This window comes from Cygnus atratus, chromosome 2 (assembly GCF_013377495.2).
Source record: "Cygnus atratus isolate AKBS03 ecotype Queensland, Australia chromosome 2, CAtr_DNAZoo_HiC_assembly, whole genome shotgun sequence".
NCBI lineage: Eukaryota > Metazoa > Chordata > Aves > Anseriformes > Anatidae > Cygnus > Cygnus atratus.
The window spans coordinates 19,226,945-19,249,163 of record NC_066363.1 but is presented as its reverse complement, the minus strand read 5'-3'; the positions used below and the strand labels follow the sequence as shown (position 1 = coordinate 19,249,163).

Sequence of the window (22,219 nt, the reverse complement as noted above, 5' to 3'; positions counted from 1 at the left end):
TTCACATTGCGTACTTTTTTACATGCTAGAAAGACTACAAACGCCACAGTTTTTGTTAGTACAACTGGCTGAACACCTTACTACCACTACCACACGTGCCCATGTCAAACAAGATGTCGGCAGCTCTGACCATCTTAGTGCCAATGTCAGTTTTGGATCCACAGACTGATGCTCTGCTGCAGGTCCCTCATTTGGCAGATGAACTCAAGAACTTTCCATGCACAGATTTAGCACGCTAAAATGACCAGCACAGAAATTTTCTTTCAGAAGGTTCTTGTTTCCAGGACTATTTATGCATTTTATTAAATAGTCAGTGAAAGGATATTGTCTTAGGAACAAGATCCAACTCCAAACGTAGTTGTTGCAAAGACATTTATTGCTGACCTTGTTGCCTGTAGTTTGATGTTAGAGGCATCTTGTCCCTTCCCTAACCAAGGGCTGATAAATGAAGGAATTTCAGTGCAGATGTATGAGCACAGAGCTCTATTTTAAGGCTTCTAAGGAAATGAATTGGACGTGGGAAACCTGAAAGACATGCATTCGTCTGGATCATTCTGCCATTTACAGCCCCCCTCTCTCATGCAGGAGAAATACGAAATTACTAAAATGTACCTTGGACACTCCCAGCTGATTCAATCACAGAGTCACAGAATGGCTGAGGTTGGAAGGGGTCTCTGGAGGTCACCTTCCTCATCAATCTAGCCATCTAAGACCTAGCAAGACTTTCAGAGCTCATTTTCATGAGTGAGAGACATTTAAGATCACTCCTCACTGTGTGTTTTGTTTTGAAAAAACAGCAGCTGATTAAAACAGTGGCACTGCTGAGTAACACTTAATCACTGATGGCACCAGCTGTACCCATCATCCAGTGGTGTTGTGAGGAATCTCAAATTACTTACGACATAGGGGCTGACACTTCTGTTGAGGGGTAGGTCTCTATAAGAGGATTATATGCACAACTTTTGCATGGATTTTTTTTTAAAATACATCTAATTAAAGACTGTAGTTACAACAGATTAATATTAATAATTCACTTTTCCTAACCGTAATATGTAAGTTGTGCCTCCCTTTCAAGGACTGGAGAGCACAGACACTTCAGAGAACCATTAATAGCCGTGGGGAGTCTAAAGAAACCAAAACTCTCCTTTATGCCTTCATCTGTGGTGAGCAGCCGGCTGAGGACACTGCCTCAACAGCCATCACTGCGCAGAACAGCCTGGCTTTCTGTGCATTGAGCACACAGCCATGCGCTGAAAGGGAACCTCTGCAGACAGATGTGGCAGGTTGACCCTGACCAGCAGCCAAGCACCCACACAGCCGCTCACTTATGGTCGAGAGCAGATCCAAAACACAGCACCATACATGCCGCTATGAAGAAAGTTAACTCCATCTCAGCCAGACCAGCAAGCCACTATCCTGTTCCAAAAAGGTGCACCACCGCTGATGGATATGTTTTTGTTCCAACAAACACATCACATTAGACTGTAAAATAGTTTGTAAACTCCTAATATGTTATCTTGGAATTGGATAAGTCACACAAAATGAGCAAAAATGTTCATAGGATGACAAGAATCTTGGTGATTTGAATTTTAAGTACCTCAGAAGGAAATGAAATTAAAGGATAACTTCTGAAAAATTAACCTAGAATTTGCAGTATTTACCTGATGCCATACTACAGTCTCGACTACAAACTACTTCAAGAAATTCTTCTGTATAGAAAGCTGTGAGAGATACTGAAACTTAAGGAGAGACTCACATCAGGAGAAGTGAAAGATACTGAGTTCATATGGCTTTTATTATTAAGGCAATCTCAATTTTCATTTTTGGATTTTAAGCTTTTACATGAAAAAATGCACATGCAGAAATAACAAGGAGCTCTACACTAAAATGAACTTATGGACCATCTACAAGTGCTTTATGAATTGTTTATCCTGCACAGACAGCCTCTACAAATTGCTCCTGCAGACAGGCAAAGCGAGAAGTGAACATGTCTCCTATTACACTAAGTAATAAAACTTTAAGGAAAATCAGTTGCCCTCTCCCCCATCCCCAGCAGAAGGATCATTAGGTACCGCAGGACATCAGTGCCCTCTGGTATGAGAAATTCTATTTTATAGGGCAAGAACCCTCTTTTGCCTAGTGGAATCCAGATGTAGGATTCAGCAAGAACTTTAAACAGGAACAGATGTGTGAGAGGACAGTAAATTAAGGTTTTTTTTTTTTTTTTTTTTTTTTTTTTAGAAAGCAACAGGAGCAGAAGCACTTGTAACAGTAGTAGACCCTCTTTTTCTGGAGTTGGTTGGAGGAGGTGTCAGTTAGCTGCTAGCTTGCTTATCTGTCATAATTTTACAGTTTCCAGAAGCCAGTCCTACAATTCTTGACAGAATTGTATTAATGGATTTTGTTAGGTAAGAAATTATGTCAAACAAGTTGAAAATAAACTCCAAGGTTATCTCAGTGACTCCATACATTTTGGGAAAAAGGCATTTTTGTAGAATAACTTTTGCAAAACCAATATCTGAAGCTAAGGGGGAATGCAGAAATTAGAAATTAATTTAGGACCGTAGTGAGTGATTTCCTTTACTGATTTTTTTTTTCCCCTGCTAGGAACAGTTAATGTTCTCAAATATTTTCCTGCCAATGTTATGACAATCTTTAGAGTTATGGATTCCTCTTCAATGAAACAGAAGACACTAACAAAAACAGTAGCTCAAGATAATTTACCCTATCAAGGCAAAATTTGCCACTATTTAATGCTCTGGGTTGTGGAATTTCTTTGACACTTAGAAATTATCTTCAATAAGAGATCTAAATCACGCAACAGCACAAAATCTCCTTCACTTTGATAATTTATCGTCTATATAAGTGGTTAAAATGATTTTAAAGGTTTTACAGTACTCAAATGCAATTTTGATTCACACTAACCACCGCCTGTGTTCCCTTTTACAAGAAAAACAGCCAGACAATTTTTATTTGATGCAATAAATACCCTAGTAAGAGGTGATCAGCAAGAAGGAAGGTCATGGTCCAATAAAGCAATTTTTGACATAGGAACAAAGTTTCTTAGTTTAGGTTAAAGATGTAATATGTCATAAAAAGTTTGTAATCTGTCATAACAAAGGCAAACTTTGAATAAAACCCAATGTTTAACTTTGTACTATATTCTCCACATGGCTGTCCATAATAAAGAATGAATCACATGTGTCTCTAGGAAACTAATCCTATCTCAGTACTAATCAAAACATCTTTCAGAGATGCCCAACTAGCTATGAAAGGCAGACAGATGTAGATTCTTCAACAAAAGGAGTAGCTTTTCATCATGTGAAAGGTGGGAGCCCATTATAGGAACTGTAATCGTCATGACTAGAAATGGCTTCCTGCAGGGCAGGAACTATGTTAGTTCTCCTGACTCTGAAGTTGGATTGAATGTAGGGAAAAAACTGTACTTGATAAGAATTAAATCCCTCTTCAGGGTTAAGAGATCTCTGCGGGGAAATCTCTGTATTAATCACTCTGTATGTGAACTAAGTCTGTCTGTGTGTTAAGCATTCCACCAAACTACTGTACAAAGTAAATAACACAATGTCAAGAATTAAAATGAGTATGGCCTAATAACTAGACCATACACTAACAAATTATTTTCATGAGGTAGGGTTTTTTTTGTTGTTGTTAATCTTTCCTTATGAGTCAGCACTATCTGCCCCCTGGAACAACTCATCAAGGATATCTGCAGAACACTTTGAAAACAAAAACGTTTAAAAGGAGTGTTCTGCCTAATTTATACTGATGTGTCTGACTAATGAAGAGGGTAAATGGCTTTATTTATCTACACCAGTCCTGTCTTGCTCAATAATGGGAATGACATTGTTCATAATTGATTGAGACTACTTTCCTGAAATCATTTTGTAAGAAACACACTATGTAGAGAAAGTTATGTGCTATCTCTTCCCTAAACTCTCTCTCAGTTCAATATTGTGTTTTTCCATATCATGTTTGGTTTCTGAGTATAAGTCAATCATTTTAATCAACATTCATTGGAATAACTTCCTGAACACAAATATTATCTGAAAAAAATTATATATATACAGTCAGCTCCCTTTGTCAAATTAGATTCCCTTTCTATACCACAGGAAATGTAGCATTAAAATGAAAGCAACTTCTACTTTTAATGGGGTAATCCCTTTTTTACATACAAGGCCAGGGTGACATGAATTTTCATTTATGTGTATTCCTGTAAAAATGATTTAAGTTTAAAAATGTGTTCAAAACATATTACTACTCTGAGTATTTTTATTTTATTAGAACAGTCCAGTAGAATGAAAATTCAGTGATAAACTCCTTGGGTTGAGAAAAAAAAAAAAAAAAAAAAGAATAGTGAATGCAGATATTGTCTTCCCTTTGGTCAAAATTATATTAACTAATCTTCTCTCTTATGCTGGATGTACTTGAAATACTAAATAGCACTGAAGATGTTTTTTGCAACTAACACGTAAGTGTTGAATCAAAAAACAGGATGTGGTTGTACTTTCTTCTTTTGTATTGTTGTTTGGCTACATTGTCATAAAAACTCAAAACACATACCTAAAAAATACTTTATTTTTAATCTGAAAATTAGGACATTTTATTTAGTTACAATTAATAAATCCAATCAGTAGTAGTTACAACACAGGAATTCCTGATTTGGCTAGAATAGTACTAGAGATGAAAACAGCCCACAATACTGTGGTATGCACAATTTTTGATTATGCTAATTTTACTAGCTTTAACTGATGACAGCATCTTCTAATATATATTTACTGAAATACTAATATATATTTTCTGAAATACAACTTTGCCTACTAATGTCATTAGCCCATCTTCTCAAAGGTACCAAGCATGAGCTGACATCATAATTTCAAGTTTAGGACCAATCACATCATCCTCTCTGACACACTGATCCTTGCCCTTTATCAAGAAAAAGGAAAACCTTCATATAAAAGGATCGTATCTTCCCTAACAAAGCATATCTCTTTGGTCCACCAGGAAAATTGTACCAGGAATGCAACCTGATAATTTTGGAACAGCCCCAGCTGTTTCAACTGTTGGCCAAATCTTGGTGTATTTCCTCTTAAGCAGTTCTTCAGTGAACAAGACAGTGAGGAATCATGCAATAGGCTCATGACAGCTTTACCAAAAGGAAAGAAAATAAAACAAAACAACCCCCCTTCTCCACCTGCTGGCAAAGTTAGTGGTTATATAGTGAGATTCATACCCTAATTTCTACCTGCATTTGTGCAAGCATATATTAACCAATGTATGCATTTTAACACATTGCTTCATATTGAGAAAGGGGAAAATCAGTGAAGAGGACAGCTGAAAGAATTAGATAGAGATTTGGGCTGCAGCATTCAGTCTGCTCTGTGTAGCATGAACAGGAGCGTTATCACAAATGGAATTTTTACAAATTTTTTAGCTGCTCAAAACCTTTTATAAAATTTATTATTTATTAAATATCTTCTCAAATATCTTAGTGACAGGCTAAGAGACAACTGTAACCCATATCAAAATAGCTTAAAAGAGCAAAAGAACAGGACAAGAAGCAGACAGTGGGTCACACTGTGAGTGCTATGTAGGACGGCTGTCTAGCAGTGTGATTGCAGAAGGAATTATCCCTATGACAGAAATGATGTGCATTAGGAACAGTTAATGGAAAAGGGAATGTCAGTGAGTATTGGCAAATCTGACTGAAGCAGAGTTCAAGAACTTTCCTTTGCAAAGACTGAAAGAGGCTTTGACTGCAAGAAACAACGCTGCCAAATGCAGAGCAATTTCTTGTTTTGCTCTATCTGCTCTTAGCAAGCTATTTGTTTCCAGACCCGTTTAAAAAAAGGAAAAATGAAGTGTAATGAAGCAGTATGAAATTGCCTGGCCACAGATCACCCTTTTCTAAACAACAACAAAAAAAAGTCATGAAGGAAACAGACATGGTGGTTTCTGAAACCACATCTCACATACACATATCCCTAAAGCGACTGTTATCAGAATGACTCAGCTGAATACAGCATCTCTTGTCAGCAGTGTCCAGAGATCGTTTCTTCTTCCTCCTGCAAGAGGTATCACCCCTCAGTTTTAATGACTCGGAGATACTGGGAAACAAGGAGGGCGGAAGATAGCAGAAGGCTGCCAGAAGACAGCCAGGGGAGGCAAACAAATAAGCCAGAAATGTTCTGGCTGCAGGTGGGGAAAGGAATAGAGAGAATGTATTCTTTTTCTCTTAGTTTTCCTCCAAAGTGTTTCAGCACTTTGTCCTGTTAGCAACTGCAGCTTTATGAACCTTTAAACCCTGTATATATCCCTGATTTAAGAGTTTTGAAAGTGAACTTACCTGAAAGTCTTGATCATCAATTCCAAACCTCTCTCTTAGATTACGGAAAACCATTGGACAATATTCCTTAAATTTGAAATGACTTGGCATGTTTTCTCTGAAAGAATACAAAACCAAATCAACTTCATTCACCTGCATATGTAATTAAGTAACTCGAGAGTATTCTGTTCATGCAAAGCAGAAAATAAGGAGATTTACAATCTCCCCTCTAGAGCCTTCTCTTTTTGAACAAGATTTGGTCTCACCATGTTCTTTCCTTTACCATGTTTAATAAATTTATATATATTTGTCTTTAACAAGCTGAACCTGGACTCAAAAGCAGAAAAGAATGTTTTGTCATTGCCCTTAAATTATTTCAAAAGTGAAACCTTAGATTGCATTATACAAGAATTAATATACCTTTGGTGACACTAGGAAATACTGACAGTGCCAAACTTCAAGAAAATTGGACTTACTGAGTACAGAGCTAGTTTTAACATTCAGTTGTTCATTTCATACTTATACTTGAGAAAAGTAACTTTGAACTTTGTCACAGAGTAAAAAAGACCCAAAATAGCAGAATTATTCCTTTTTCCAAATATTCTTAAATGGGTTGTACACAAAGCATCATTAATAGTTTTGTATGTATGCACATCCTGTTCATGTAGCATCATTTTTAAGAGATGTGGATATTACATTAAATGATCTTAATACGTTTGGAACTTTGATTGATATAATATCGTATCACAAATTATTAAAAGTTGCACGTTATTAAGCTTTGAAATATGTTTTAAATTCTCATTCTTATTCAAATATTTAATTTAAAATACTAAATGTATATGCACCCAAATTTGTGTTTTAAAAAATACCCAAATCAATGTTTATATCAGCCATAAATAAACACACCAAGAGAGGATCATCTTCAATATATAAGATACCCATAAGGCAATAATAAACCATATGGAAGAAGAATACTACCCAGCAGCCCCTGCTGTTACTTTTTGGAACAGCACAGATGGTTATGTTTATCACAGGATTAACTTAATCATCAAAACTTCAGTCACATCAACTGAAAAATAACAGAGTTCATAGTACTTCATAAAATATCACTGCCACTATCCCCCTCTACAAAGAATTGTTACTTGTACTTACTTGTTGAAAAGGTGATTGTCCACCTTAATCTTCGAGTATGCTTTGAAATCATCTGGCATCAACATAACAGGGATTTGAACGTGGCTCAGTTCATTGATCTAGAGAAAAAAGAATACATTTAGTTGCTGATATCTTTGCAAAGATTCTGCATATGTCTTAATTAAAAAAAAAATAATTATTTGGCCTATGGTTTCTTGTGTATGTATCCTGGGAATGAAAATAAGTGAAAGAAAAATGCAAAACCAGATTTATTCTTTCCAGATTAAATGCATTGACAAGGTAGACACTTTGGAAAAGACGAAAGAGCATTCCATATTTATACTAGTTGTAGAAAAAAAGTGCTTCAAAGAACACCTGGAGTGTGCTCTTTAAGGAAGGTCAGTGAGGATGCCAGCAAAATAGTCTTTAATGCTAACACACTGTTCTTGTTTATCCAACTGAGCTACATTTTCCAAAGATAATTCAAATTTTGTATTTCAAATGACTATTTGTCTTTGCAGCTTATGAACTAGTCTTACCCGTCTATGTCTTGAAAAAAATCCCCGAATTTTGCTTACATATGAAGGCGCACACTTTGGACTCAGTAAGAAGCGGCTTGTTTAGTACAATAGTGCAGACCCCAGCCTAGTTTTTGCAGTTACAGCATTCAGACATGTTTTTGATTACTCAAGTTTGACAAACTACTTAAATATTCAAATTTGTGCTTAGAAATAGATGGAGAAGTTCTAAGGCTTTCCTTATTTTATTATACTTATGGGTACCACCTGCTCTTTCTAGTTTTGCAATAAATATTGCCAGTCTCCTCACTATTATATACTGAGTATTTAATATGTAATATTCCTATATATTTGGAATTTCAGAAATATCAACTTCTGGCCATATCTTTATGATAAAATGTAGACAACTTCACAGTTACTTAGTTTGTAGGCATGTTTTTATAATTGCATGTATTAATCTACTGTTGTTTTAATAAATTTTAAGTAAAAGCATGATAAACATAACAGAATATTGTTAACTTGCAACAGCTCTTTCAAATCATTAACAAAATATCTTTCCATTTCCATGATCAAATCTTTCTGCACAGCACATTTTGCTTCAGCAGCTTTCTGCGGAGTGTAGGGGGACAACTCTTTATATGATAGTACAAACACTCAGCAGAGGTGGATGAAACAAAATAGGGGTGACCTGTGCTCTTAGCATTGGTTTTGCTTATCCAAAAATGTTTTCCAACTGGGAAGCTGTTAGTTCCCTGTAGATGCTATCCTGCTTAAGGGAGGCTTTCTGAGAAGCTTGCACTGAAGCAGCCGTGGGTTATAAATACTGGAGGATAAAAAACACACTCACTGCAAGTATAACCTTCTGCAGAACTGAACTTAAACAAAACGTGAAAGCAGTGAGGACCCTTTTTGCTCTTAAACAGAGGAAAGAAACCAATGCAATCAGGCAGGTCAGACAGCCTCATCAGTCTTCGGTCTTTTTAAGTCACGGTAATGTGTCTTGCCATGTCTCATTTTCATTATTCAGACCCCTGCAGCCCACAGGAAAACTGATAAATATCAGTTGAATTTACTTCACAGAATGCTTCCCTGGAAAGCCCTGAAACGCTATAGATTGAGGCACCATAGCTGCAGAGCGGAGCAAAGAAATGGAAAGGTGTCTGGGATGGGTGAACGTGAGCTGCTCCTTGGAGTCCCTGGGAGAACGCTCTTTCCTCCTTCCAAAGTGGGAGAAAGAAGAAACTCTAGTAAATTTTTGAAAACACAGCTGTGCAAACCTAATAAATCATGCTGACACCTCATTAGCTATGACATAAAATAACAGCACATTGATGGAACATCGCAACATCTACCATACAAGCTCTTTACTACATTTGATATCGCTGCACATCAATCTCACCCTGAAACCACAGGGCAGCTTCACGAGCCTGCAGAACAAGTCTAGCTCTTGTACAAATAAAACTAGGGATGAGTAGATAGATTATACTCAGTAATGAAACTTCAGGTTTGCTTATAAAAAATTCGCTACTCTCTTAGATTGCCAGGTTGTACAACAAATTCCGTGCTTGAAAATGGGATAACAGAGACCTACATGCCAGCCAAAAGTGATTCCACGACCATTTTCAGTTGAATACTATTAAATACGCTGAATTCACACATCTTAAAATGACCCATCTAAAACAACAGCAAGTTCACTTGCAAATTAGGGGGTTTAGATTACCAAAATTGCATCAACCAAATTTTCACACGCATTCACTTTCTTAATTTGCTAATGTACAGTGTTTCTGAATACATTTATAGATTCGCTTTCATGCTGCACAGATTTAAATTTGTGCTATAGCAGCACAGTTTTAATTGTGCCTGTAGGCCTTACAAACATCATCTCCATAGCGGAATAACAGAGCCACGTGTAATTCTATTTGCATACTTCAGAGCTTGTCGTATTCTAACCAGGAATTCCAAAACAGTTCTCCCAGGAGGTTCTCTACAAGATGTGAATGTACATACGCGCCCTCCTCACAGAAACAAAGAAACAAAATGCAGTTTAACACAGGGCTACTTTTTTTTTTTTCCCTGAAATTTTTGCTTTAAAGGAGATTCACTAACTCTGAGGTCTGTAAATATAATTTCTCTAACATTTTAGGGAATTCCTCTCTAGCAGGAGAGAAGAAAAAGCAGGTGATGAACATACAGTAGAAGTGACCTTTGGTACAGCACACCAGCTGAGTAATGGCATGTCCCAGTGGCACAGGCCATTAATTAATTTAAACCCTTCAAGTATAATAAGGTCTGCTTCTTTGTGCAGTAGTGCATTTTTCGGATGGATTTGATGAGGCCACATTGAAAGTGAACACCACCGAGGAAGGAATAGCTGTGACATTACATCTTGGTGCAAACTGGAACCACACTGGGGGAAAGAAACAAGATCCAGAACTCCCCCAGAAACGGGCCTTGGGAAACTGAAAGGAGAGGGAAAGGTCAGAGGGACCGATCCTGCACTTTGCTATCCCTGTGTAAAGAAACAGCCACGCTTGAAACAGACCAAATCTGAAACACATGGAGGACACTTTCAGCCTTCCAACTCATCTCAGACAGTATTTTTGTAAAACAGTTCTAGTTCTGCCACTTACATCCTTTAACTGCACTGCTTTTTTTTTTCTTTTCTTTTTTTTTGCCAATGCAAAATTTTGCTGTGGTTTCTCATGTTATTTGCAACAGACTGCTTACTACATCTTTGAGGAATTTAAATCCCATATAATAGCCTTGGAGAACAGATTATTTTAAAAGATGAATGACTAGGATTTTAGCTGCACAGTAACCACGCATATTATGTGGAAATACCTCATGTCTATTAATAACATGTGCAAATTCATGAACACAAGATACTAATAAGTGACCCGGAAACCTCTCTTTAAGTAATTTATTCAAAAATCTTCTGTGATATCGGTACAAAACCTGCTGGTTATGTGAGACAGAGACATCCCCCATGACTACCAAGCTTTAAAGAACACACTTTGAAAAGCTTTAGACGGCATTGTCCCTTTAAATATTCGGTACCAAAAAAAAAATATATCTGGCTGCAGGGATCTGCTCAGCCCCGTGGTTCAGCGATGGCAGGTGGGAGGGGGCGAAGGGGAAGGAGGCTTTCAGGCAAAAACCTACTGATTGCAACTCATTTTGCTCCTGCAGGTTCAGGATTGAATTCACACTGTCAGGAAAACAGAGGTTGTAATTAAACTGCAAATAAGGGAATAATAAAAGCTACTGGACATTGAATAAATAGTAAGACTCAGCTGGTAATGATTCTGAAATTAGCACACAGAGAGGTGTTCCCAGAAAGCCATCTTATATTGGTGACATTTCAAATAAGCTTCTCTAATTTATATGATTTGAAATCAAGCAATGAATATATCATAAATTGTTAGCCATTATTAATGACCCTTATTTAATTCAGATACATTCACCCTAAACACCACATTACTAGGGCAATGCATAATTAAACATTAGTTTTCATCCTGTCAGAACATAAGCAGCAATAAATTGCTTGTATGCAAAGCAGACAATGAGATATTTAAGCAGCATACAATAAAGGCAATTTACAGCATATATTGCATGTTTAGCTGGAGGAGCCAGAACAATGATCCTGTTCTCCAGCAGATACAGTCTGATGCCTATCAGTACGATGCTGCAGTGAGAAACCTGTGTAACACACTACAGCTGGTGTTATTGGTAAAAAAGAAATTGGAATAAGCAAGGTACACCCCTGCCCAAAATTTCATTCCAAGCATTTCACAAATCACATGCGGGCTACTTAGCAGTGCCTCATGGCTGCTTCTGAAACCCTCTTCCTTTGTAAAGCCTTTATTCTATATGTAGTTTATTGTATTTAGTATCTCAGCTTTAACACACAGCACATATACTGCTTCCTTTTAATTTAATGTATCAGCCAACGAGACTTAAGATGAACCTACGGAAGGATTAGGTATTTCCATACCCAACAGCTTGATAAAACACCTTAATCACAGTTCTGGCTTTTGTCAGTTTCACGAATGGAAACCCCCCCGCCCCTTCCGATGATGCATGTGGCTGAAGTTGTGGAAGCTTCTCCTTCCCTTTTCTCTGTTCATCTCCCAACTTGCTTTCTCAATTGAAACCCAACTCACGGCAGTCTGATCTACTGAGACAAACAAGCTACAATTGCTTTGTTAGTCTGAGATAAAGTCAAGTGCATTTTTCTCTAATTTATGTATTTTTAAACACAGATTTTGGAAGAAGTGGCAGTGGAAGAGAGTTTGGAAGAAAGAAATCATTGAGGTCTAAAAATAGAATTGAACTTTTAACACCAGCAGCAGTTCTGGGATTTTGATGTTCATCATATTTTTTTCTTTCTGCATTTCAGTTTCTACTCTGGCAAGGAAACTTGTACAGAGCTCTGAAAATAAAAATGTTAGGTGGCATTTTTCGTTAAGTTACAGGGCCACCATTCTGATGCATCAATCCAGGCACACTTCTTCAAAGGTGCAGTTAATTCATTTACTTGGAGGTGAATGTTTACAAGAGCAAGCTCATTGGAGTTGCCCTTACCAAGCAAGGCTACAGAGCTGAAGAGTAAGAATGCAGCAGGGGAAACCAGCTGAGGGCCTAAAATGTTATGTTTAGGAGACTCATCTTTCTTCTGGCACCTTTTTGATAACTGAACACTCTACAGGTCTTAGGAAACAGAGCATTTTCCTGCTTACCAGAGCGTACTCATCCAGAAGATAAGGATTCGTAACGTAATTCATCCGATTATCCTGCAAAAAGCCATTTCTAAAGCTGCTCCTGCCTTGCTGCAGCCTGGCTAGAGGCACAGTGGGCCCCGTGGTGTCGGGCATGGGCAGGCAGGCTTTTGAGCAGCCCCCTGCCAGATGGGAGCACGCTGCAGCATCGCTACCGGGACAGTAACCGCCTTCTGCCAAAGTATAAACTGAACCTGAAGTGATTACTTTACAGCTCTTTGAAATCTACCTTGAAGGGTCTGAAAAGGGTGGAGGAGGTCAGCAGCTAATCAATTTTGTGGAAGACATTTGCCTGTTACAGGGCAAAATCATCATTTGATAAATGTCATTTGACAGTTTAAATTACACTCAAAGCCATTCTTGCAAGAGAAATAAAAGGTTAAGCTAAGTTCTGCTGTAGAGAAATAAATCAGTTCGGCAAAATACTCCTTAATTTGTTTTAAATGAGGTTTTCATCATTTCAATCACACAAATCCATCTTTCTTTTTTTCCTAAAAGCACAGGGTAAAAAGTATCTACCCAGACATTTTTTATTAACTACACAATGTACTAGGAGTTTAAATGCCATAGGAGACTTCTCCAATATAAGTAATTTCCAGTTACTTATTCAGAAACAAGTCCTGAAATTAAACCAATGATATGATTAAGAGAAAAACACAGGGTAAAGTATTTAATTTTCTCTGAATCTTTAGGATCATTTTCATTTCATGTATATGAAGGGAAAAAAACAAACCAAACCAATATAAAAGCCCAGCCAGCTGCCAGAGAAGTATGTGTTGAAGTTTTACATGTATCAAAACATCTACCAGTAATTACTATAGAGCAGCTTCATGTTTTTACAGTTGAGGTGATACCTGTCATTAGATTTTTGGCTTTCAATGAAACTGAATAATCTAGTGCTGGAAAAGCAGACCCAATTGAGCCAAATGTTTTTCAAATTGTCTTAATGCAGAAAGACATACTTTCCCCTAAGAACTAAAACACAGAATATTTGAATTACTTAGCAAAACCATTAAATACACTTTATGCATTTAGAAATTCTGAGAAATGAACACTTCAATTAAAGATGATTTCTTTTTTATAAAAAAATGACTTTTCTGAAGTCTTATGGTCTTTGAATTAAAACAAATAAAAAACAAAGTTTCATAGGAAAACACAGATGTTTTCATGAAACTTTAGTTATTGTTCTCAATGTTACAATGCTATCGTTGGGCAGGAATGTATGTAGTTCATGCATCCACTGGAAAACAGAATATCGTGACATACCTGAGAATGCCCCAAAGAAGATATTGTGACATAGTGAAGAAAGTCCCAAAGCAGAGGAAAAAATTGTTTAGAAGAGCATTCATTTCTTGGTGTTTATCTTTAAATTTGGAAAACCAAGGTGCAAAATTCAAACAGGATTTCATAGCTTGGTTATCACTCATGTTCAGATAGTGTTTAAAGAGCCTACAGCAAAAGCGTTAAAATCACAAAATCTTGCATCAAAACATTTGTAAAGAGAGTGTAAGTCTTTCAAGTCTCTTGGACATTTCCACAGTGCAGAGAATCCAGAACATCTGCTGTATACTGTCAGACAAGTGCAAAGCCATATTTCTACAGATTTGGTTAAACTTCCTGTGCATCTGCTTACACCTTTCAAGGAGTGCAAAAATTAACACCTTATAATTTGCCAAATAATCAAAGACCTAATTTGAATTAAGAAGCTCAGATATAGTGACTGTCATGATAACCCCCCCCATATTCCTAAAAAACTAGGAGAAATGCATAGAAATTCATAGAGAAATACTACTGTACATCAATTAAATGGAAAATAAAGTAATGGGAATGTGAGTTAGAGCGGTGATTTTGTCACGCAGAACAGTTTGAGTAGCAAATGGCATACAAAAATAAAATGCAGTCTTGGTCCAAAAGGAAACTGTAAAGCAATGAAAGTCCTTCAGATCTGGATGAGATGTGCTGCACACAATACAGATGAGCTCATCCTTGTTTGCTAATGCCACAGTCAGAAGGAAAACAAGACAAGGCATACAGCTCAGACAACAATTTGCAAGCTATTAGCCAGTGGGCTTAGCACAAAATTGATACAATAATATTTTATTTTTTGAGCAGAAATATCTCAAGTAATCTTTCTTGAACTTCAACTTGTGTGTTGGGAAGTTGATACAGTTTAATATAAACTTTGATAGAACAGGCATCTTCAGCTGTTGTTTGAAATACTGATTTAAAATAGACATACTTGTCAGAAGGACTGATAGCAATCTGGTTTGTATTTTGCTAATTCAAGAACAAAACTCTTATTTGGCAAGGGATAAACTTTACTTCACTTGGCTGTGTTCTCAAAGCTTCACAAGAGAATATCTAAAAAGAGGAGGATGCTATGAGGCAGCAAGCATTTATTTATACCACAGATGTAAAAAAAAGGTTCAATTCTATATATGAAGTGATACACAACTCAGATAAATGTTTTGCTGATTTCATAAATGATCTATTGTGGGTTCTGGAAGAAGAATTCAACATGCAGGAACAAAATGAAATAAAATTACACATATTCCATGAATCATGTTACTCAGATTTGGAAAACAAACAAACCAAAAAAAAACCCAAACAAACCAGGCTTAAAAGAGTCTATTAAATAACGATCATCTCTCATAACAGATCTTAAGATCATATTTGTCAAGTATAACTTTTCTGAACAGGAAAAATGAGTTCATGCAGTTAAATGTAATATTCCAGTAAACCACTGAACAGATATGGAGATGCTGTAGTCTTACCTGAGTACTATAACCACAGAATGAAATTCAAGAGAAAAAAAAAATCTATTCAACAGAGAAAAGCAAATTGTAATGGGAAAAGAAACTTAAGGAACCATTTCACATATAACACATACAACTCAGCTGCTTATTCAAGAGGAAGGTTTCAAGAGCATCCTGCCTCAGAATGACAGGATGGAGAGGCTGCAGAACGAAGACCATAAAGCAACACTCTGATGTGTCAGATGGGCACCATTGCTGTCCAGAAGCAGTAACAAATGTAGAAAAGCCATATATATATATATATATATATTTACAATGGCATAAAGGAGCTAATGTACTGTATATTATTATTATTATTATTATTATTATTGTTATCATTATCATTATTTTCTTTTTAGGGAGGATTGGTAACACACTTGAATATGCTGTCACACATACCATCCTCATAAATATGCTGTTATTAAGGAAATTTTTGACTTGTGGAAAGACGACATTAAAACATAATTCCTTTTGGTCATTTCTGGCTATTGATCAGGTGAAGGCTGAAGCAAATTTTCAGAAAACCAGAAGCATCTAATTTATGAAGCAAAATAACTGAACGTGAGTGACACCAGAGACAAGTTAGCCTACAGCTACAACTTTTTGTTAGCACTCGACCAGTATCCTATCCTCCAGTCACAGTAACATTTTTCTGTGCAGCACCAGACAACAACCTGTACTGTAAGTCCAAAAGGATGAGAAGCACTTGCATTTTCTCTGTGTACAGAAAACCCTTGATTTATCTCCTTGAAGCATCTTGGTTGCACAGTATTCCTCCTGAATTTACATTGTTTTTACTTCTAAGTATTGTAATGCCTTGCCAACAGTTGAGGTCAGGCTAACGGCAAGATAAATTAAAAATACACGGTCGCTCATATGTATACTCTGCAGCTTCTTGCTACAGAAGCCATGATTTTACGTGCCGGTTGTTTAGGATTTGGGAAAGAACAGTGTCCTGTTGCGTTTACTGGAACACAATGAACTGGGTTTTACTTCTCCTCTAGATATCCTTTTTCCACACTGAATTCCAGTTTATTTTGGCAGTAATGCTATATACAAAATTTCACAGATTTATTGTCATTTCTTATTGGATATTAACTGACCGTATATAACCACCACAGAGTTCATTTTGCTGCAGGCTGAGCACGTATATCACGATATGGTGTTTCATGACTGGCGAAAGCCTCCCCAGCCTGCAGAGCCGCAGGCCCGTGGCGTGGTTCGGAGGAGTTGATGGGCACTGAGGCACAGCTTGGGACTCACCGGTCACAAGCCCCATCACTCTGCAATTCTGATTAAACTGGAAATTGAAATGCTTAAACTCAAGGCAAACATCTTTTTATCCCTTGATATGAAGCAAGGTAAAATTTGTTAAAAGCAACATAATTGCATGACCTTTTTCCTCAGTTTACAGGTCAGACTTTTGTTACCTGAAGATTTCACAAGCTTATGGGGACAACAGGACACATTCAATAGGCAAGAGGATATAAATCCTCTTTCTATTTCTATTTGTCACAGTCCATAAATAAAAAGTAACTCCAGTGGTTTTAGTGCTGTTTATCTGAACATGCACTGGTGTTGCAGTGCTTCTTTGAAGGGCGATCAGACAGAAACGCCCAAACTTTGTCATTCAGCAAGCACAGCAACAACAAAACTTTACTTTTACCATAAAGCTAAAGACAAAGATGCACTGTAAAGATACGATATTTTATGCATCGTACTTCACAGCTGAGCCCCCTCACTGAGCGCCAGAGCCTGGCACACAGAAGGCCCAGCTCTGTCGCACAGGCCAGGCCTTAGCCACAGCAAGGTACACCCACTGTGTAACTACCAGGGTATGGCCCCGAAAAATTGCCAGAGAAGTGGATTTAAGGACAGAGAACCAAATGAAAAACTGTATGGAAACTTCTTTGGTAGCCAGAACCCCATGTGCCTTCCACGTGCTGGGAACACACACTTGTTAGACACAAAGTACACAACACACTATTAACAAGCGCACGGAGAAGTTAGATGAAAATTTTTACTTTTGGTGAAAGTTATTTGGTTCATAGACTGGGTATACTCTGAATTAGTTAAGATGACGATGACAGCAGCACATTGGTTTCTACTACACTATCCATGGCAGCACTGACTGGGTTGCTTCAAACCCAGTCAAAAACACTTTCCCTTGATTTCATGGTTGATGCTACTATTTGATCAGCCCCCACTCATTCCTGCTCCTGAACTTCAGGATCACATTTCTAAGACTACAAAATAGCCTACAAAAATGCGCTCTCATCACTGACATTCATTTAAGGTTATGTATTGCTGATGAACATTCTGAGAAAGGAAATCTGGCTATCTTTTTGATTAACTCCGTACTTGAAAATCAAAATTAAAAACATTTAACAGATTTAATTTATCCCCTAAGCAAGAATTTCATATACAGATATACATATTTTATACACACAAATATACATATAAATTAAAAAAGCAAAAAAAAGAAAAAAGCCCGCAGCTACTGAGCTACCAACACACACTTTCAACCATTACTGCTAATCGTAGCATACAGAATTCTCCAACACAAACTAAAAAAAACAACACAACAGCACAATCGTTTAAGAGTTTTGAATAATGCACCCACAGAAAGCAAAACACCGCATTTCTGAAGATTTGAAGCCAGACAGTATTAAGCCAAGCACTATGTTTGGGAGCAGAGGCATCAGGGGCACGGGCCGGTTAACGTGGCTTCCAGCTGCTCGGCATCGCCGCACCAGCGGCAGCGCTCAGGAATGTGCACTCGTGTGCCCTCCGCATTCCTCTCTGCGCACACACTCACTTTTCCATCTTCAGTCTTACATAAAAAATATTTTTGAAAAACTATGTTAAAAAGGAAACGCCAGCCTTAGTAATAATTTGAATATAAACCAAAAGAACTGAGTAAAAGATTTTTTTTTCAGAGAACTTCACAGTAAAATATACCACCATCATACATTTTACCTCAGGGAGGCTGAGACCAAAAGCTGCTGTTGTTAGAGACAGACATTAATTTCTGCTGTTCCCAGTGGGAGAAAAGTGGCTGAAGGGTAAGTTGGTGGCCCTCCAAGCCACAGGAATCAGAGGGAAGCATGCACAGAACAAGTGAAGAAATGTGCTTGTCGTTCTTCCACCATCAGGAAAGATATGAAAATTAGGGTGGATTGAGAGTATTTACTTCAAGCTTGAAAGCTCAGGCCTTTTTTCTTGTAAATATTTTTCCCAATTATTTATGTAATCATGTACGATCTTATACAACTTTTGACCTAAAATGCACAATTAAGACCAGAGCAGTTTTCAGGGAAGCTAGAAGGGACGCCTCTGCCTAGCTGCAAGAAAGATCTTGAGAAAGAAAGTAGGTTGAGTGAACCACAGATGTTTTCAGAACACACGAAGGCCTCTGCTTTAAACAAGTCAGTGTTACCAACAGCACCCCCTGAAGCTGCACTTCCAATCTTCCCCAGTTTCACCTGCTTTTGCACCATCACTTCTCCTCTTCTGACATACATGGTATGGGGTTGTCAAGTGCTGAACCCAAGCTAAAAACCAACACAGCTGTAAACAAACCTGCTACCAAGAATTTTTTCTCATTTGGGTCAGTTTGCCAATATCACCCACTCTGAGGTCACATGAGAGGACAAATATGTTTCTTTCTTCAAGTTGTTGGCTTAAAATATTCAGACTACAAGCTAAAAAACCTTAAGTTGGAAGTGCTGTGTGCAGTTCTAGATTTAATTATTAAAAGGTGAATAAGGAATCATCATAAAATGTATTTTTGAAATTTAAATAAGTTTTAACTTCAATACCTTGTAAAAAGTACTGCAAAATAACAGTAACCTGCACTAATGACTGGACTTACTGCACACAAAGCAACTTTGATATTAGCCTTTGCTGCTAGCATTTAAGTACATTAAAAAAAAACAAAAAACACAAACAAACAATAACCAGAGTATGCTGAACTACAAAACCAGCTTTGGGTAACTAACTTCCTTTTCAGGTGCAGGCAAAATATTTTATTCGTTTCTATTCATTCAACTAACATTTGCTGAATGGATAGGTCCTTCAGACTTGAAGAACCAACTGGGAGTCAAAAAGGCAAGAAGACTTGTTTGTTTGTTTTTTTTCTGTTCCAGTAATAAAAAATGTTACAGAAGATGAGATCTAGTTTTGAAATACTGAGGCACAGTTGCGAGTTGAATTGATTATAGTCTCCAGATAATACCTGATTTGCTTAAAAAATACTACTGTGTCAAGTATACAACTTCCTTTGATTAAATTATTTTCCACTTTGTGTACCCAGAATATTTTAAGACTGCTTTATTTAACTTAGGAAAAAGAATGACTGTTTCAATGCAAGTGCATTGATTCTCAATTTATCAGAGTTTGACAAAAGTGATTTACAAGAGGATCCTTTTGTGAAAAAATAAACTTTGCCTGCCACCCTACTGTCTAGGATCTTCAGAGGAGATGGGGATACGTTGTTCTTTCTACTCAGAAAGACAATAATCACTTCATTAATTACAAATGCAAAACAGAATTAAAATCAGCTTCTTGTCTATCAATTTAAATTATCACTTAAATGACATTTTTATTTAAATCGTTACATCCAACTTCATAGTTTGAAATGTAGAAGTAGAATTTGGAAACAGATGTAAGCAGATTTATCTTCTGCTTTCACAGATTACCAAAAATGGAGATTCAAGTTCAGTCAACTATAAAAAAAAAAAACACAACAAAATCAATCAGACAAGCAAACACCAAAAAGAAAAAGCACAAAGCAACCCACCATCCAGCAAACACACGCATGTAAGTACTTCAATTTAGGATTGCATTTTTTAATTCTGATCCAAAAGTCTGCCTTAAAATTCACCAGAGAATTCAGGCTCAGCTCTACAGATTCACATAAAGAGAGCTTTGACATAATTTTGTCTTATGCTACCTTTTGAAGATCAAGATTTCTTTAATTCCCAAGGAAACATAATTTTATCTATTCACAGCAAGAATACATACAACTGCTAAGCAGTACTGAAAAAAACCTAAATAATCCCAAATACTTGGCTAGGAACTGCCATGACTAAGCCTCAGCAAGACTGAAGAAGTATATATCCTAAAAAAGAAAAGCAATTAGATTTCTTTTTATGTCTTAAAATACTGTCATTCTCCAATTCCGTGTACCACACACTCTAAAAATGTTACACACACTTCCCAGGCATATTTACTGCCTCAACAGAAAGGGACACTCATACCAAGTTTTGTATTAGTTATCACAGAACCACAGAATGGTTTGGGTTGGAAGGGACCTTAAAGATCACCCAGTCCCAACCCCCTGCCATGGGCAGGGACACCTCCCACCAGACCAGGTTGCCCAAAGCCCCGTCCTTCTCTGGGCAACCTGTTAAATCAAATTCAAAACAGAAGTATCCTGTCCAAGTATATATAGAAAAAAACAAACCATTTAATACTAGGGTTGTAGAATTTCGAAGTTGGAAGCAATCCATTCTGAAGTGCACTCTACCTCTGCCTACGCTTCCACTTGCAGTTAGGTATGACCTTCAGATCATCAGTAAGCTCTTTATCAGCCAGCCCTTTAGACTGCAAACTCCAAAACTTGAATTCAAGTAGCAATGAAACTAAGAGCCCTGCTGAACTTTTGGTTAGGATTATCTTTCCAATGCTCATCTCTGTTTTCCTTCCTTAGACAAAAGACTTCTTTGCAGGCTTCAAACACAGGAAGCCTGCCAGCAGTGTGCTAATTTCTTCTTGTCTCCAGGCCTTCTGTATTGTCTCCCTCCCACTTCTACTGCCTAGTAGTAGATAAGCCCAGAAGGTAAGGCAGATCAACGAAAGCCAATTTTCAGGAGAGGTGCACTTGGCACAACACGAGGAATATGTTGTTTTTCTAGGGTCATATTCCAGGAAAAAAAAAAAAAAAGAGGTAAAAAGAAATGCTTTAGACCACAGTGTGTAAACTCAATGGGATAAAGATGACTCATATGGCCCTGGCTGGTTGAAGTGACCTCAAATACTAACCCAGACGCCATTAAAGAAAAATCTAAATAAATACACATTCTAAAATCCCATACCATCTACCCGTCAGTGCTAAAAATGGCCTCACATTAATCTCTGATAAAATACTGACTGATGGATAAACAAATGCTGTTGTAACTGTAACCTCAGCAGTGAATGTGCCCGTACCCAGGACTGAAAGATCTAGAAGCAAGAATTAGTATTTTGTTTCACGTCTGTACACCACTGAGGAGAGGAAAGGTCCTCCCTTTCTTTCAAGGCAAGGACCCCCGAGCATCACCTGTGCAAACAGGCATAAGCTAAAGATGTACCAGCTTTTAGGTACACACAAAGAACTGAGATAATTTATCCCTCTCTGAAGAAGCAGTTTTGTTTCTCATTGATGAAGCAAAATATTTCCAGGAGAACTGAATATAACAAGCTCAGAAGAATCCCACATGGAAAGTAGCCAAGTTTCCTCAACAGTGTGGTGGAATTAAGGACAAGTATCACCCAAGGAAGACATCTGAGATATTTCTTTTCAGGCTTTAGTACACGTGAGCATGCTATATACAGAATGCTGTATTCTCATATTTCACTTTGTTATCTGGAAATCATTAGTTTTATTCAGGT

General features: G+C 37.3%; 1 protein-coding gene across 1 annotated transcript in view; it reads right to left on the bottom strand.

The window, feature by feature from the left end:
- PIP4K2A (phosphatidylinositol-5-phosphate 4-kinase type 2 alpha) overlaps positions 1-22,219 on the bottom strand; it is a 108,715-nt gene that overhangs the window by 43,406 nt on the left and 43,090 nt on the right. The window contains exons 2-3 of the mRNA XM_035545179.1: positions 7,496-7,593; positions 6,365-6,461 (exon numbers count right to left, since the gene is read on the bottom strand). Of these exons, the coding sequence (XP_035401072.1) occupies positions 6,365-6,461; positions 7,496-7,593 (195 nt within the window). The remainder of the gene's footprint in view (positions 1-6,364; positions 6,462-7,495; positions 7,594-22,219) is intronic.